The sequence below is a fragment of the Patella vulgata genome, chromosome 5, assembly GCF_932274485.2.
Source record: "Patella vulgata chromosome 5, xgPatVulg1.2, whole genome shotgun sequence".
Taxonomy (NCBI): Eukaryota; Metazoa; Mollusca; class Gastropoda; family Patellidae; genus Patella; species Patella vulgata.
The window spans coordinates 8379208-8396609 of NC_065883.2; the positions used below are offsets into that span (position 1 = coordinate 8379208).

Below are 17402 nucleotides of genomic sequence, written 5' to 3' on the forward strand. Positions count from 1 at the left end.
TCCGTTGCATCAAACCTATCTAGCGATGCTCTATTTGTCACATTCAAGGACTTAACAACGTGGTCAAGATTTGGAATCTCATAGAATGAGATAGGAAATTCTGAATGGACAAGTATTCTCATTCCTAGAGTTTCCCTAAGTGATTATTCCACATTTTAAAGGAAATGACGGAAAGCGATTACAGCAAGACACTAATACCCATTGAGTGACGTGTTAAGTTGACAGAGTTTTTGTTGGCTCTCGGATGCGTTACAAGTAATCGCAACTCTAGTTCTAAGATTCCTTGTTGCCCTTTAGCCAACGATTATCTTACATGATTTTAGCGATTGAACCAGTTCTCTAACTTTTATCATCGGGTATTGATTAGAGAGAGAGAGAGAGAGAGAGAGAGAGAGAGAGGGAGGATGTTTAACGTCCACTCGACACAAACTAGGTCATTTCGGGACTAACACATAGTTCAATTATATTTCAATAATTCGCTTGCGAGTAGAAATCTTTAACAGTAGGAGGAAACCGGAGGACCCGGAGAAAACCCACGAGGTTGGACAGGCGATCCTACTCCTTGTCACGTACAACGCCAGTTGACTCAATGACAGACTTTGTGATACAGCGCGCAGGAAACCGGAGGACCCGGAGAAAACCCACGAGGTTAGACAGGCGACCCTACTCCTTGTCACGTACGTATTGATTAAAATATTTAAATCTACATGAACATACTCAACACACATACACATACACCAGCTTCTCTAACAACTATAATAGTCTATTTTAGATATTATACAAGCACCGTGTAGATATTGGACAACATGCCTGGCATTACCGGCGTATTCAAGTTTTCTATACAATATATCCCTGAATATCATCTCACTGTGCGGAAAAGCCACTTCTATTTTTTTTGTTTTTTTTTTCTAAAATATTTTCATCTCTATTCGTCATCATGGGACTTGAAAATTTAATCCTTGACGTTTGACATTTTGTTTTCTGGATATTTTTAATGTGTGGTAATTGTGTTCTTTCACCCTGGGAATCGGATCTATCAGCCATGATTATTTCGGATTAAATAAAAACACGAACATGAGAAGCAAGGAATTGCGTGTATTGCGATACATTATTTGTTAGCATGTCACGTTTCATTTAGTTGTATGTGATGAAGTTGGTCGTCTTGGAGTTGTTGACAGTTGACAATAAAGGAATCAAATTCTAAACGGGCGTAAAAGTATTATTGGGGAATGGTTTATATTTTTTGATTGGCGAAGAATAGCTTTAAATAATAAAATAAATCAAGGAAAAAAGATATCGAAACAACTTTTGCACAAATGGTGGTGAAGAATGGCGATAAGATGACGTAATTATAAAAGTATTTTGTTTTCTTCACGAACATTTCACGTACGTTGATTTTCTTAAATCATAAATTACTAGACGTCTTGTCAACTTTAGGTCCCACGAATTGTGGTGTTTTTTTTTTTGTTTTTTTTTTTGGTTTAATATTTGCGTCCGCTTCCTTTAATAAGAAATGAAATGAAATGAAATGGGATTTAACATCCTACTGTTCTGCTCCGACAGTGTGCTATGATAGAAATTTTGCCCGGACAGCGGCGCTATAACGGTCTACTCTTATATCGAATTCCAACTGACAAAGGATCTTTTACGTGCACGCCAATGTGTACACGGGACCCCAGGTTTTCGTCTTATCCGAACGACTATACATTTCTCTTGCCAAGCCTTCAGTCCTGCACCACTGACAGGGGAGAAACCACGTCGGAAAATCCAGATGAACTTTCTCGGCCAACGCAAGGATCGAACACGCGACCTCCAGGTTAGCGAGCCAGCGTCTTACTCACTAAGCCACCGTGGCGCCTCCTCTATTTCCCTCCTCTATATATCTGTATATCATATGGCCATCAAATATAATCTGTAATATTTTGATTGACATCTTGCATGTTACCAATCACCGAGAAGTTAATTAATTTCCGGAAAGGACGACTTGTCATAAACAAATGCTGTATTATTTGCGACGGTTTCATCTAATCACGTGATTTATACGTCACTCAATTTGCCACGGTTTGATCTAAGCACGTGGTTTATATATGTCACTCAATCCACGAGGTCTATGATACGTTGATCATAATTGGTTAGAGACGTTTGTTTATGTCATATTAGAGTTTATACCACAAAGTGTCTGATAGCACCGTGTCAGGCAATACGTCATAGATTATTGTTAATCAGGTACAAACTGTCATCTTTTCTCTTGTCAGGGGGAGATAAGTACCAATTACTGAAATAAGCTTAGCAACCCTCGTGATAAATGTCAACTCCATTATTTAAGTAAAAACGTCCACAGAAATTTTTTTTCGCAAGGACCAAGTTGGAGAATCGCTGCATGTAATGAACCCAGAGCAATATATGCCCGCGTAGGAATATTTGGTATTGGATTTTTTTTGTTTTTAACAATTTTTATCTTATAGGTTTGGGTTATTTTGGACAATTTATCTAATGGATATAATTGGATGAATCCTGGAGAGCAGCTATTTGTTTCCAAGCTCGTGTTCGGATCTTCGATTTAATACTAAAAGCTGTGTGGATTCTTTATAGGACCAAGTGATTACCACCAACTAAATAATTAAATGATTACTTCGCGGGGGTGTTTACAGAAACACTGAAAGCATTGTCATCTTTTTTTTTCTGTCGTGGCTAGAGTGCATTATTGACGCAGGACAGAAGTAAACATAAACGAATCGAATTACTTTTCTGCAACAGAACCTATTTAAATGCAAGTTACTTGAAATTAATCTAAGGAAATTATAAACCGTCGGCAAGGATTATATTACAAGCTACTTGAAATTATTCTAAGGAAATTATAAACCTTCAGCAAGGATTATATTGCATTCGAGACAAAGCCTTTGAAATCGAGAAATATTTTGTTATCAACTAAAAATAATTGAATAGTGGCAACGCGCGTGGCTGTGGTTGTGCATGTTATGGACGTTTGCGTGTGAAATACTGGTATTTTCTGTAGTGGTAATATAGACTTATATTATAATGACTTTGCTGGATTACTGATGATATTGGTGATTATTGAACTGAATTTAGAAGAATAACGTATAATTTATAAGACGGTGTTTGTCGCGATGAGAGAGAAGTTATTCAACATGGATTATGTGGCCGTATCTAGCTTGTTGATTTCACTAATCTGTGTTACACAAGGTAAGACGATTTTCGTTTTTAAATAATATTGTGTTACCCCCCCCCCCCCCTCCCCCTCACCTCGACTCCTTACACAGAAAGACACACATCATAACTTCAGTCAAAAGGCAACACCTAATAACCCAGGTTTTTCTTATTTTGAGAAAACAAAGGAAAACGCAATGAATGAATATTAAACCCCCAGCTTATCCATTGATTTGACTATTGAGTTACTAGGTTTTTCTGTGGCATACTAGGCAAATGAAGGAAGGAAGTTGTGTCATGGGTGTAACTGCTTACAAAATCAAAAGATTGGAATATCTAGTACAACAACAGGAAGCACATACCCTAGTAACTACAAATTTGGTCCTAACTCAATTTTGATATAAAAAAGTGAGTTACTAGGTTTTGACTTTTGACGAAAGATATAAACTTATTTAGAGGTGTACAATGTTAGAAATTCATGTTTTACCAATCTGTAAAAAATAATTATCATTAGTACATTCGTGCCGACCGGTTTTTCAGGGATATCTAAAATTATTATTTCATTGATGGAGTATCCTTCTATTCGGGGGATATCAAAATGAGATTGGGGAGGAGGCTTGGGTCCTTTAAAGACGAATTGTTTATCAATAATATTTTAATTCTCGGCTATTCAGTCTTTACATTTGTTTGATATAATGTCGCCATTATACTAGCGCCATGATAGTAAATTAGAATAAATATTAAGTGGACTTGAGAGGAGTACGTGTAATTATAAGCCAACTATGAAACCGAGAGAGAGAGAGAGAGGGAGAGAGAGGGGGGGAGAGAGAGAGAGAGGGGAGAGAGAGAGAGAGAGGGGGGAGAGAGAGAGAGGGGGGTTTAACATTCACTCGACACAAACTACATGAATATCATTTCGGGACTAACATATGGTTCAGTTTTATTTCAATAATACGCTTGCGCGTAGGGGTCTTTAGCAGTGGGCGGAAAGCAGAGGACCTGGAGAAAACCCACGAGGATGGACAGGCAACCCCATTCCTTGTCACGTAAAACCGGTGAATCGAAGCCACGCCAGTTGACTCAATGACAGACTAACCATTAGTCCATCCACCCCACCCCACCCCTATATGAAACTGAACGAATTATTGCAGGGGTTGGTCGTACGCGTTATATATAGTTAGATATCCACAAAACAAACACACGGACACCAAGACAATATAGTATGCCAACTTTGGAACCAAATGAAATAATTCAGGGATTGGCTGTAATCTTAGGTAATAATGAAATTATCAGATTGGCATATCCAAAACTAACATGGTTAAACGATTAAGGTTTCAGTAATGTCTAATTGAACTTTATGAAATGTGTAAAAATGATTAATATAATATTTATGGAATATGTTGTGTATAATGTTTATTTTGTTTATAAAAGTATGGTAATATTGATAATTGACTTATTAATGTTTCTATAATATGTTTCATAATATTGATAATTCACTTATTAATGTTTAATAAAATATATCTGGTCGTAATCATCTTATTTATTCACGCTGGTTATTCATTTCTTTTCAAAACTTTGCATTTATACACGTATATCTGGTCGTAATGTTCTTGTTTATTTAGGTAGGTTAGTTTTCTTGTACTATTCGACTTTTTAAAAGCTTAAACATACATTATGCAAGAGCTTAATCTGCCTATTGCGGGTCTTTCTATAGACCTGAAATGTTATATAAACTATTAATTAGACATTTATTAACTTATCCAGCCCATAATCAATTCTCGGTATCATCGCTAGTCTGCGATATTTACTGGATTGGGATCCGATTTGCTGCTGAACTTCCATTCATGATGAAATCATAAAGTGGATAATCGAGACTATGTTTTTTTTTATTGTACCGACTTTAGTAATGATGGTCGAGGCTAGGCCCAAAATTCAATCGAAAAATTCTCGGTTCAGAGTGAATCAATTTGACTGAAATTTTCAGCAACTTCCTTTTACATTATCTAGTTTTTAACTATTATAGTGAGAACTGCCAGCTCTTTATCTAATCTCCCATAATGTATCTTTAACTCTATATTTGCCTTTTGGAATTATAATTATTCAGTTTTTTTCAAGATCTCAAAACAAAATGTTTATGAAGAAAAATAATAGCTTAGTTATTAGAAAGTTTTTGGCAGCAACTTTTTTTTTGATCCTGTTTAGTTATTTCGGCCCCCGTTTGTTTATTTGACAATCTATTAGTTCATAATATATTTATTATTATTACAGTATGTTTTGATGTTTATGTTGAGTTTCCTAATATATTTTGTATATTCTGTATAGGTATGTTGCTAATCTGTTAGTACAAACAATTCTATGTTCAGATCTTATAGCAACTATGTAGATAATTCTAAGACTATACGTTTAGTTTTTACAGTATTGATGTTGATAACCAAGACTATGTATATATAGTACTTTGATGTTTATTTTGGGTTTCATCATATAGTTTGTATATTTAAGTAAATATTATGATAATTGTATGACTATACGTTTAGTAATCTAACGAAGCCTGTTAGTATGTTAGTTATCAGGAAGCTACGAGTAGATTGGGTTACATTCCACTGATCTAATCTTCAAGTTTATCAAAATTCAGATAAAAAAGAAAAGCCGACATGAATGTTAAATTCTTTCACTTCATCGTAACGGGAATTTTTTTTTCTATAATTCTGATGTTTCTTGTCTTTGTCGCTTCAGTTAAAACAAACAATATATCAGGCCGCGAGTTCACAAAGCATTCTCAGACTTAAGTTAAGAATTTACTCAACTTTTCAGAAACACAAAACTTTGCACGTAGTTTCCTATTGATGTATTTGATACATTAAAACTACCAAAGTTATGTAAAGGACTATATTTTAGTAAATAAGGCAAACAATACTGAGTTAATTCTTAACTTAAGTCTGAGAATGCTTTGGGAACTCGGGGCCAGTTCGGATAGCCTTGGTTTTGTGATTCATTTTTATCGAAATTCAGCTGTGTTTGTATGTTATAGACGAAACGGTCACTCTTTGATAAAAACAACCCAAAAGAATATTGATGTAAACGGCCAAAACGAATATGTGGTAAAAAAGGTCAAAAATAGTGTTTGGTCAAAACGGTCAAAAATAGTGTTTGGTCAAAACGGCCAAAACGAATATGTGGTCAACAAGAATATCTGGTCAAAACAACCAAAAAGAATATGTGGTCAAAACGGCCCAAAACAGCACAAAAGAACATTTGGTCTAAACGAATATGTGGTAAAACCTCCAAAAAAAATATGTGGTCACAACGGCCAATAATGTGGTCTAAAAGGTCAAAAATAATATTTGCCTAAAACCGTCCAAAAGAATATGTGATCAATATACAGTCAACAATATTAATATATTGCATGCGTAGAGATTTTATTTTTGTCTTCTTACAAAAAGTGTTTAATTTGTATAGAGTTATATATGACTGGTTTGACCAAATGTTTGACCGGTTTGACCAAATGTTTGACCGTTTTGATCAAATGTAGGACTCTAAACACCATTTTATTTCATTTGAAAAGGATTGAACAGCAGACAATTGATACAGGACTCAAAAAAAAAAAAAAAAAAAATACAAACCATACATAACTGTTAAAAATGAACACGAAAAATACATAAACAACATACATTAAAGGAGGTAAGTCTCTAACTCAGTATCATCCAAAGTCTTCGACATTGAAAACACGACTTAGTGGTCAATTTAAATCAACATTGATGTTGTGATCTTACTGCAAAAAGATGGGCTTCTGATATCCAATATTCAAGACACAGCGAAAACTGTAAAATTGGCACACGTTTCCAGAGCCATTAGTAATGATGTGACTCGATGAACGAGGCTAAACATACCCCTCAGGGGAAAACTACCGATGTAGACTGGAATAACCAGACGCCAGAGATTGCCATTCAGTTTTAACCCTTGCTTGAATGTAGATCAGTTTATATACATTCATATTACATTATTACATCACAATACACCCATTTGTGTCCATTCATTTCTATGTGCCAGAGAATAACGATATAGCTCCTTTAATTATGAAAAATGAAAACATATGTCAAAGGTATACATTAGCTATTGAAAATAAGATAAGTTATAATTTATCATACCCGCCATTGTTAACACCTGCTCATGTATCTCTACTAGTACAGGTAGTTGTTATAAAAATACATTGACCATGTAGTCTACATGTATCAACAAAACCTAAGTTATGTCAACCATGACGAATTGTTTTGTTTGTCTTCCCGGAACTTTCTTGCCATATGCGAAACTTATCCCACTTCCTATATATATAGAGGGGGGGGGGGGTAAGGTCTGTCATTGAGTCATCTGGCGTGGTTTCGATATCCCGGTTGTACGTGATAAGGAGTAGGGTAGCCCGTCTAACCGCGATGATTTTCTCCGGGTCCTCCGGTTTCTTTCCACTGCTAAAGACCCCTACTAGTCCCGAAGTGACCTGGTTTGTGGCGAGTGGACGTTAACCCCCCTCTCTCTCTCTCGCTCTCTCTCTCTCTCTCTATCTCTCTCTCCTACCTATAATAGTCTCAGATGTATTTCATCCCCAGTACCCCCCTCCACCCCTATCAGCCAAACACCACCCCACCCCGCGGCCCCGCGATTAACAATATTGTCATAGTTAAATTTGTTAAAGTGATAGCACGATTGGTTTCGGCGACTTTAAAATGACTTCTTTATTTAGGTCTTTTGTTATTTACAATCATAACCAACCAGGAGGTGCTGCTTCTGGACCAGGAAATGGACTGGACTCATTTTCTTTGTTCATCTTCTTCTGCTTTGAGGCGACGCTCTTCGCAAAAAACCTAATTCAAGTGCCATCGACATGCATATCGATTGCTGGATTTCAATATGTGATATGACGTCACAATTCCAAGATGGCCACGATGGTGACGCGCTCTGTTCCAGGTACAACAGTACTATCATACTTGCACCTCTTCTCAAAACCTGTGTTGGATTAGACCCACTTTGCGTTTTTTTTTATTTGTAAATTGTTTTTGGTTGATATTTATTGTGCTTTACGTTTTACATTAGGAGTAATTACTCGACTTTGAGAGCACCTGAAATAGCTATACATCTTACTACACAAACAATTTATGTCTTTACACATGTTTGAAAAATATAAATGAAAGCTAATGTAGAATTATAATCTAATTTGTGGGGGATGAAAGAAACGGTACTTGACGGGATTCGATGTTAAAGCGACGAAAAGATCATCGACTCTATCCAGTGGGTGACGCCAGTAACGGGCCAGTTAAAAATGCCACGATCTTAAATGTCGCGATCTTAAAACAAGTACGACTGTACTGTATAGAGCAGGAACCGATCGTATTGGTCCACGACGTCATGGCAGCCATCTTGGAATTATGACGTCATATCAAAATCGATGCGCAATCCCCCAAAGAACGTGCATGGCGAGTTTTAATGTCGATCGTGCTTGAATTTGCAAAACCTTACTTTTTGAGGAGCGTCGGATATGTGTCGTGACCAATATACTGTGTCGGATACGAGTCGTAACCAACAATTGTTGGCGGATACGCATCGTTGTAACCAATATATTTTGTCGGATGTTTAATCAGATACGTATCGTTGTAACCTAAATCTTGGACTGGAAACGTGTCGTTTTAACCAAAGTGTTGTGTCCGATACGTGGCGCTGTAACCAAAATATTTTGTCTAATACTTGTCGTTTAAACAAAAATATTTGTCGTTGTGGATACGAGTTTTTGTAAACAAAGAATGAAATTTTGCCATATACAAGCACCATTGTCTGAACATGTAGAAACATAATGTATATATTAAACGGACATTATGGGAGATTAGATAAAGAGCTGGTAATTCTCACTATAATAGTTAAAAACTAGACAATGTAAAGGAAATATGCTGAAAATTTCAGTCAAATTGCTTCACTCTGAACCGAGATATTATGGTTTGAATTTTAGACCTAGCCTAAAGTCAATACGATAAAAAAAACATAGTCTCGATTATCCATTTTTGGATTAAATCATCAATGAGTGTTGAGCAGCAAATCGGATTCAAATCCAGTCAAAATCCGACACATACGATGACATCGAGAGTTGATTAAGGTCTTTTCATGTTAATAAATGTCTAGTTAATAGTTTATATAACATTTCTTGCCCAAAGAAAGATCTGCAATAGACAGATTTAGCTCTTGCTTAATGTATGTTTAAATAACCCAGCTGTGAATATATTCTAATTATGTCAGAATTCTACAAAGAAACTATATATCTTTGATTCAAAACGTGGATGATTGTAACTCTTTATAAACCTATAACGGAACAGAGAGAGAGAGAAATGGGTTTAACGTCCACTCGTCACAGACTAGGTCACTTCGGAACTAACAGTGGGAGGAAACCGGAGGACCAGGGGAAATCCCACGAGGTTGGACCTATAACGGAAGCCACGGTGGCTAAGTGGGTAAGACGCTTGCTCGCTAGCTAAGAGGTCGCGTGCTCGATCTCCGTATTGGCCGAGAAAGTTCATCGGGATTTTCCGGCGTGGTTTCCCCTTGTCAGTGATGCAGAACGGAGGGGAGGACAAGGACAGCTGTCTAGTCGTTCGGATGGGACGCAAAACCGAGGTCCAGAGTAGGTCATAGTGCCGCTGTCCGGGCAAAATTTCCCTCATAGCAGAGTATATGGCGTATATCCGTCTTCATTATCCCAGTCGGAGCAGAACAGTGCGTTAAACCCCGTTTCATTTCATTTCATTTCATAAACCTATAACGGTAAACCTCTTTGATCTTTGGGGTATTTTCTATGCCCGGAATAACTTGCGGTCTGAAAGTCGGCGGCGTCTTTGGATATATACAGGGGAATTTGGGGTTATTCTTCTGAAAGTTTGTCTTTAAACCTGTAAGGAGTTATTCTTCCAGGGTAGGTTTTTATTTTCCATAAGAAAACATGAAATAAGGTTTTTCTTACGGGAATTCTGGGATATTCTCATTTTACATACATGTAAACATAGACGGTTTATAAGCAAGATAAAATTCTCGACTTCGGTTATGTTGGGGAAGAAAGATTTCAGAAAAAAACCCTCGAAAGAGAAATCTCGGCCTGCCGACGTCGGTTTTTTTTTCACTCGACTTCGGTTATGCTGGGGAAGAAAGATTTCAGAAAAAACCCTCGAAAGAAAAACATCGGACTGCTGGCCTCGGGTTTTTTTCTCGGGTTATTTTCTTCTGTCTTTCTTTCCCCATCATTACCTCATGCAGTCTCGTGTTTTATCCTACACGTAACACATGGCTGCTAGCAGGAATTAAAACTTTATAATATAAATAAATAGAAAACTAAGGTAATATAAACACGACTGTATTGCATGATGAAATTTAAAGTATCCTATCTAACCTTGTGATGGTTTGTATATAAAACTTGATTGAGTTATATATCTATAAATACCACAGCTTGCAAGTTCAAACATCTACACGTGCTAGCCCCCGGATCCATCCACTTTTTTTGAATTGTCTGTATGTTTGTGTTCTCCTGAGTATGATGTCCTGTCCGTGTATTTGTTTTTGTGTAAATTTTGTGTGGTGCAGCCCCCCTGCACTTACTATTAGTAATAATTTCCTCCTCAAAGTGGTGCGGGATGTTGGATAGCCGAATGGTTAGCACGTGCGCACTATATCATAAGGCCTGTCATTGAGTCAACTGGCGTTGTTTTGATTATCCGGTTGTACGTGACAAGGGGTAGGATCGCCTGTCCAACTTCGTGGGTTTTCTCTGGGTCCCCCGGTTTCCTCCCACTGCTAAAGACCCCTACGTACAAGAGAATTATCGAAATGAAATTGAAACATGTGTTAGTCCCGAAATGACCTAGTTTGTGAGAATGGACGTTAAACGCCATCCCTCTCTCTCTCTCTCTCTCTCTCTCTCTCTCTTTACTCCCGAAAAAGTCTGTCAAATGCAGATGTAATGGGACCGATTCCATGTAACGGGCGAAAATGCGCGCGGAAACGCGTACATAGAAAACGGGCCTAAGACTCCGCCAATTAAAGTAGGATTGGCATGAAACTTGGCTTGTTCCTTCGACAATTGTGCTGTTACTTCGACAATTGTGCATTGTGATGACTGCGTAATGACGTTACACTCGGTTTCTCGGCCATAGCACGCCCGTACTTGTTTCTTTTTTAAATTTTTATTTTATATTTTTAAATTCGGTTAAAAAATTAGTGCAAACAAGGAAAGCACATATTCCGGCTCACTTTCGTTTTTTTTTATTTTTTTTTTTTTTATCAACACTCATTGGTAAAATAATGACCCACAGTTGAGACATGAAATGTATAATTACTTTATCGACTTGGCATATTCGATATTTTCCGTTTGCAGAAAACTGTATAATTTTTTTTATGGAGCTCCCTATAGCTGTTTGCAAGCTAACACAACAGCGTAAAACAAAGGAAAATGGTTAATTATCGCACCAGCAAGAACTTCTAATAATATTTTATTTCTAGAAGACAATTGAACGGTGCGCAAAAAAAGCCTACAATTGCTAACTAGAGAATCCATGCACTTCGTAATTATGTCAGAATCGACAAAAAAAACCTCGTGTAATAATATAAGAGTTTGGAGGAAACACATGGCGTTATAATTGAAGGTGTTAGAATGGATGATTCCACAACGAGTTCATGGAATCAATAACTCCACCAACCTTAGTATTTAACACACATAAAAACATCACACATCATCAAACGATATCTTAATATCCTCTAACAGAATTCTTCAAACAGTCGTTTCAATTTTTATCATAGCCAACTGGATGTTTTATTCAGGAACACGAAGGTTGGAGCTTGAGAACTGACATCAAACACGGATCTCGATGGATGATTTGGTCTTTTATATAAAAAAAAATAGAAAGAAAGAAATAAAAAGAATGCATTGTTGATGTCATGGAAATATAGGGGCAATATTCTAACTTGAATCGACCAACAAGAACAACATAATAAATGAAATGAAATGAAATGGGTTTAACGTCCTACTGTTCTTCTCCGAACTGGGCTAATGAAGACGGGCATACGTCATATATTGTGCTATGGGGGACATTTTGCCCGGACAGAGCACTACGGACTACTCTTATATCAAATTCCAACTGTCAAGGGATCCTTTATATGCACGACAATGTGTACACGGGACCTCGGTTTTTCGTCCCATCCGAACGACTAGACAGCTGTCCTTGTCATCAGGCCCTCCATTCTACATCAGTGATAATGGAGAACCACACCGGAAAACTGGATGAACTTTCTAGGCCAATGCAGGGATCGAACACCCGACCTCCGGGCCAGCGAGCTAGCGTCTTAGCCACCGTGACCCCCCCCCCCCCCTCTAAAAAAATATCCACAATAAGACATGTAATTTTAGAAATTTTAGAAATGGACGATGATGAAAAAACACAAAGAGAGAGAACTGGGGAACTGGGTTTAACGTCCACTCATCACAAACTAGGTCTTTTCGCGACTAACACATGGTACAATTTTATGTCAATAATTTACTTGCGCGTAGGGTTTTTTAGAAGTTTAGAAGTGTGTGTGTGTGTATTGGGGGGGGGGGGGGGTCACAGGGTCAAGAGGTCAAGGGTCGACCACTCCACTTGATTCAATGATAGACCTTGTGATCTAAAGTGTACGCTTTAAACCATTCGGAGCCCGCCTGGCCTTTGGAATTGGACGAAATTTCGGTTAAAATTTCCCTAAGAGCGCACTTCATGGCGGTTTCATGTCTCCAAAGCAGGGTTGCATGGCCGAATGGTAAGCACGTACGTGCTGTATCATAAGGTCTGTCATTGAGTTAACTGGCGTGGTTTCGATTCCCCGGTTATGCGTGACAATGAGTAGAGTCGCCTGTCCAACCTCGTGGGTTTTCTCCGGGTCCTCTGGTTTCCTCCCACTGCTAAAGACCCCTACATACAAGTGAATTATTGAAATAAAATTAAACCATATGTTAGTCCCGAAATGACCTAGTTTGAATGTCGAGTGGACGTTAAACCCCATCTTTCTCCCCCCCTCTCTCTCTCTCTCTCTCCCTCTCTCTCTCTCTCTCTCTCTCTCCCTCTCTCTCTCTCTCTCTCCCTCTTATCTCATTACAGGAATGGCGTTTCGATGTCTTCAATAGCAGTGTTTATGCAGAAAAGTAGTCGTTAAACCCCATTTCATTTCATTTCCTATTTGGCTTAATTTTGGTTGCTATTTTTGACAACAGAGAAAAGTTAACATTCAACAAACAGTGTATGTAATTAAAACCGTGTTGAGGGAGTTAATACGGTACCGATGGTAATTGGGACCTGAAACTCCAGGATTTGGCGGAACAACAACATTATTCTTTCATTATGCTGTATATTTAACTGACATGTGGAAATGGAAAATGTGTTTTTAAAGATGGCGTGAGTTTGTGCAAGGATACGTCTTCTGATAATTGAACAAGTCACGTGATGAAAGTTATAATTGCGCTTAACTTATTTCCCGGCGGATGAGCTTGCCGCGTAACTTGTGTATGAAATTTAATGTATTTTGTGCACGCGCGTCTACATAGTAGGGATTGTTCTTAAAACTGTATCCGTTGGAGGAGAGAGGGGAGGGAGTGGCTGAATGGTTAGCGCGTGCGCGATGGATCATAAGATCTGTCATTGAGTCAACTGGCGTCGTTTCCAGTAGTCCCCGTTTGTAGGGTACGTTTGTCTGTCCAACCGCGTGGGTTTTCTCCGGGTCATCCGTTTTTTTCCGACTTTTACAGCGAATTATGAAAAAAAATTTAACCATATGTTAGTTCCGAAATGGCCTTGTTTACGTCGAGTGGGCGTTCAACTATCGACACCTTACTGAATAAACTGCTGTCGTCATTCATAACCTTCCGTCATAAAGTGGACTGAGGAGTGGTCTAACGCTTGCTCTTTAGGTTTGTTCTCTGTTCAAATGACGTATTTTCGATCACGCATGCTTATATTTGACACAAATTGGGTACTTGTGTCGGATGGATGTATTCCGATTTATTTGCGCCAGGTGCATGCGCGAGCATGCCAAACTACATTTCCTTCAACCATTTTTTAAAAAAGCATTCATTATTTAAATGGCACACATAATATCATTTGATAGGTAAAGATTTTGTAAGAAATAAGGATGGTTTCAGATATTCATGTTAATGTATAAGATCCGCTAGTTACTGGCTAAATCTATTTGTTAAGGCCAACTCAATTTTTGTCAAGGTCGCCGAGATGTAAATAAGTTTAGGGCACGTGATTGTTGGCGAGATTGTATGTTAGAGTAAGCATTGGGCTAGGTCCAGGGTTAGGGTTGGGATTAGCGCTAGCCCTGTTTACATCTCGTAACCTATGACGAACAATTGAGCTGTAACCCTAGTTACTTGATCTCGGGGCCTGGTTTCTACGGGCGTTAAATCTACTCTGAAAAGAAATCTTATAAAGAAATCAGATGAACCCGACTCTGTAAAGTAATCGATATTGTTATACGTTAAAGATTAATTTTGTCAGGCCTATTTTAAAACCTCGTCTAAAATACAACACATCAAAGACAAGTTAATCTAGTGTAGAAGTTTGTCGTATCTCCAGGGTATTATAAAACTCTTTAAAAAAAATAGCTCATGTCTGTTCATACGGTGTCTTATATATTTAAATAGAAAGTAGGGCGTTAAACCTCATTTCATTTCATTTCATTATTCCATCGAAAGTGAAGTAAACATCGATGTAAAGTATGGAAACAGGTTGGAGACAAGAGTGAACAAATGTTAAACGCCATTTCATTTCATTATTCCACCGGAAGTGACGTAAACATCGATGTAAAGTATGGAAACAGGCTGGAGACAAGAGTGTACAAATGTCGACATTTTGTTACAGTTAAAACACAACTACTGAAAACAGGAAATGCCTTTGGGAACTTAAAATGGGCGATAATGTGTTGAAACAAACTAATTTACATTTAAGTTGTTTAGTACATACGGAGGGTCTGACAAGGACAGCTGTCTAGTCGTTCGGATGGGACGAAAAACCGAGGTCCCGTGTATACATTGGAATGCACGTATAAGATCCCTTGATATTGGAATTCAATATAAGAGTAGGTCGTAGACTCGTAGTGCCACTGTCCGGGCAAAATTTCCCACATAGCACACTATATGGCGTATGCCCGTCTTCATTAGCCCAGTTCGGAGCAGAACAGTAGGACGTTAAACCCCATTTCATTTAATTTCATTTCATTTCGTTTAGTACATTAACAGAACACAATTTTTGTGGGTAAACAATCACTGGTTTTATTCTAAAAGCAAAAGGTTTCGACAAGTATACTCTTATCGTTATGTTCTGTTAATGTGTTTCCCAATCGCTAAATGTTTAATACAAAACTAACATCTTAAAGGAGCTAATACTTTATTCTTGGGAATGTTAAAAGGGACGAAAATATGGAAGATGAGTGCATATAATTTACATTCAAATTGTTACATTTCTATTGCATTTTCCAATTAGTTATTATGTTCGTCGTTTGCTTCTGGTTTCCAACCTCGTGGGTTTTCTCCGGGTCCTCCGGTTTCCCCCCACTATTAAAAGACCCCTACGCGCAAGAGAATTATGGAAATAAAATTGAACCATATGTTAGTCCCGAGTGGACGTTAAACCCCATTTCTCTCTCGCTCTCTCTCTTGCTCCTGGTTAGTCCAGCCTACAAGTCATTATGGATCAGTCATTTTTAATTGCTTCCGCTTTGACTTTTGGGATATGTTTTGCCTTGTAATTTGTTCATCCAGCTTTCTCATTAAAAATGGCTCTCGAAACATTTTGGTATCAATTATCAGACACCCGGGGCATATGTTTTCACTGCAAGATAACAACATCAATATTGATTGAAATGGACCATTATTAAATTCTTATTCGTGTTTTTCCCCGATTGTACGTGACAAGGAGTAGGGTCGCCTGTACAACTTTCGTGGGTTTTCTCCGGGTCCTCCGGTTTCCTCCCACTGCTAAAGACCCATAGGCGCAAGCCAATTATTGAAATAAAATTAAACCATATGTTAGTGCCGAAATGACCTAGTTTGTGTCGAGTGGACGTTACACCTCTCTCTCTCTCTCTCTCTCCCCCTCCCTCTCTCTCCCCCTCCCTCTCTCTCCCTCTCTCTCTGTCTCTCTCTCTCTCTCTTTTTATTCTTGTTATGGATGATATTGAGTTAAACGTTTCGCTCTTTTAATATCCAATATCCAGGTCTCAAGTCAGTAATAAACAGTAATTGTTTTCCATAGAATCATATCCTGTATATTTCTAGTTCAATTACTAAATGTCATTGGGGATTGGATGGCCGAATGGTTATAGCGTGCGCGTTGTATCATAAGGTTTGTCATTGAGTCAACTCGCTTGGTTTCGATTCCCCGGTTGTACGTAACAAGTGGGTCGCCTGTCCAACCTCGTGAGTTTTCTCCGGGTCCCCCGGTTTCCTCCCACTTCTTAAGAACCCTACGCGCAAGCGAATTATTTAAATAAAATTAAACCATATGTTAGTCCCGAAATGACCTAGTTTGTGTCGAGTGGACGTTAAACCCTATTTCCCCCTCGCTCTCTCACTAAATGCCATTTAAACAATTGAACATCCAATACAATGTATTGACCATTCTGTTGGCTTTCCAACTGGAAAGGCCCAGAGGAAACATCCTGAACATGGCAGCTGTTTATCTAAAGTACATACAACGGTATTATTAATTACTGTTCCTTATTAAACATACATTATCCAAGAGCTAAATCTGTCTATTACAGGTCTTTCATTAGGCCTGAAATGTTATCTAAATTATTAATTAGACATTAATTAACCTATCCAGACCATAATCAACTCTAGATGGCATCGCTAGCCTATGATCCTTAGTTGATTATGAGCCGATTTACTGCATAACTTTCCTTCACGATTTGACGATTAAATGGATAATCGAGACTATGTTGACTTTAGTAATGATGATCGAGGCTAGGCGGAAATTTCAATCTTTTAGTTCGCGGTTCATAGTGAATCAAATTGAATGAAATTTTCAGCAAATTGCCTTTACATTATCTAGTTTTTAACTATTATAGTGAGAATTGCCAACTCGTTATCTAATCTCCCATAATGTATCTTTAATAGAAACATGATAATAAAAATAGCAGTCATGCCCAACATTCAACAACCCACATGTTAAGACTGCGTATAC

General features: G+C 37.9%; 1 protein-coding gene across 1 annotated transcript in view; it reads left to right on the plus strand.

Moving 5' to 3' along the window:
- Positions 1-571: 571 nt before the first annotated feature.
- Positions 572-17402, plus strand: part of LOC126821621 (multiple epidermal growth factor-like domains protein 6) — a 90054-nt gene continuing 73223 nt past the window's right edge. Inside the window, exons 1-2 of the mRNA XM_056100899.1 lie at positions 572-677; positions 2466-3204. Of these exons, the coding sequence (XP_055956874.1) occupies positions 3129-3204 (76 nt within the window). The 5' untranslated portion in view covers positions 572-677; positions 2466-3128. The remainder of the gene's footprint in view (positions 678-2465; positions 3205-17402) is intronic.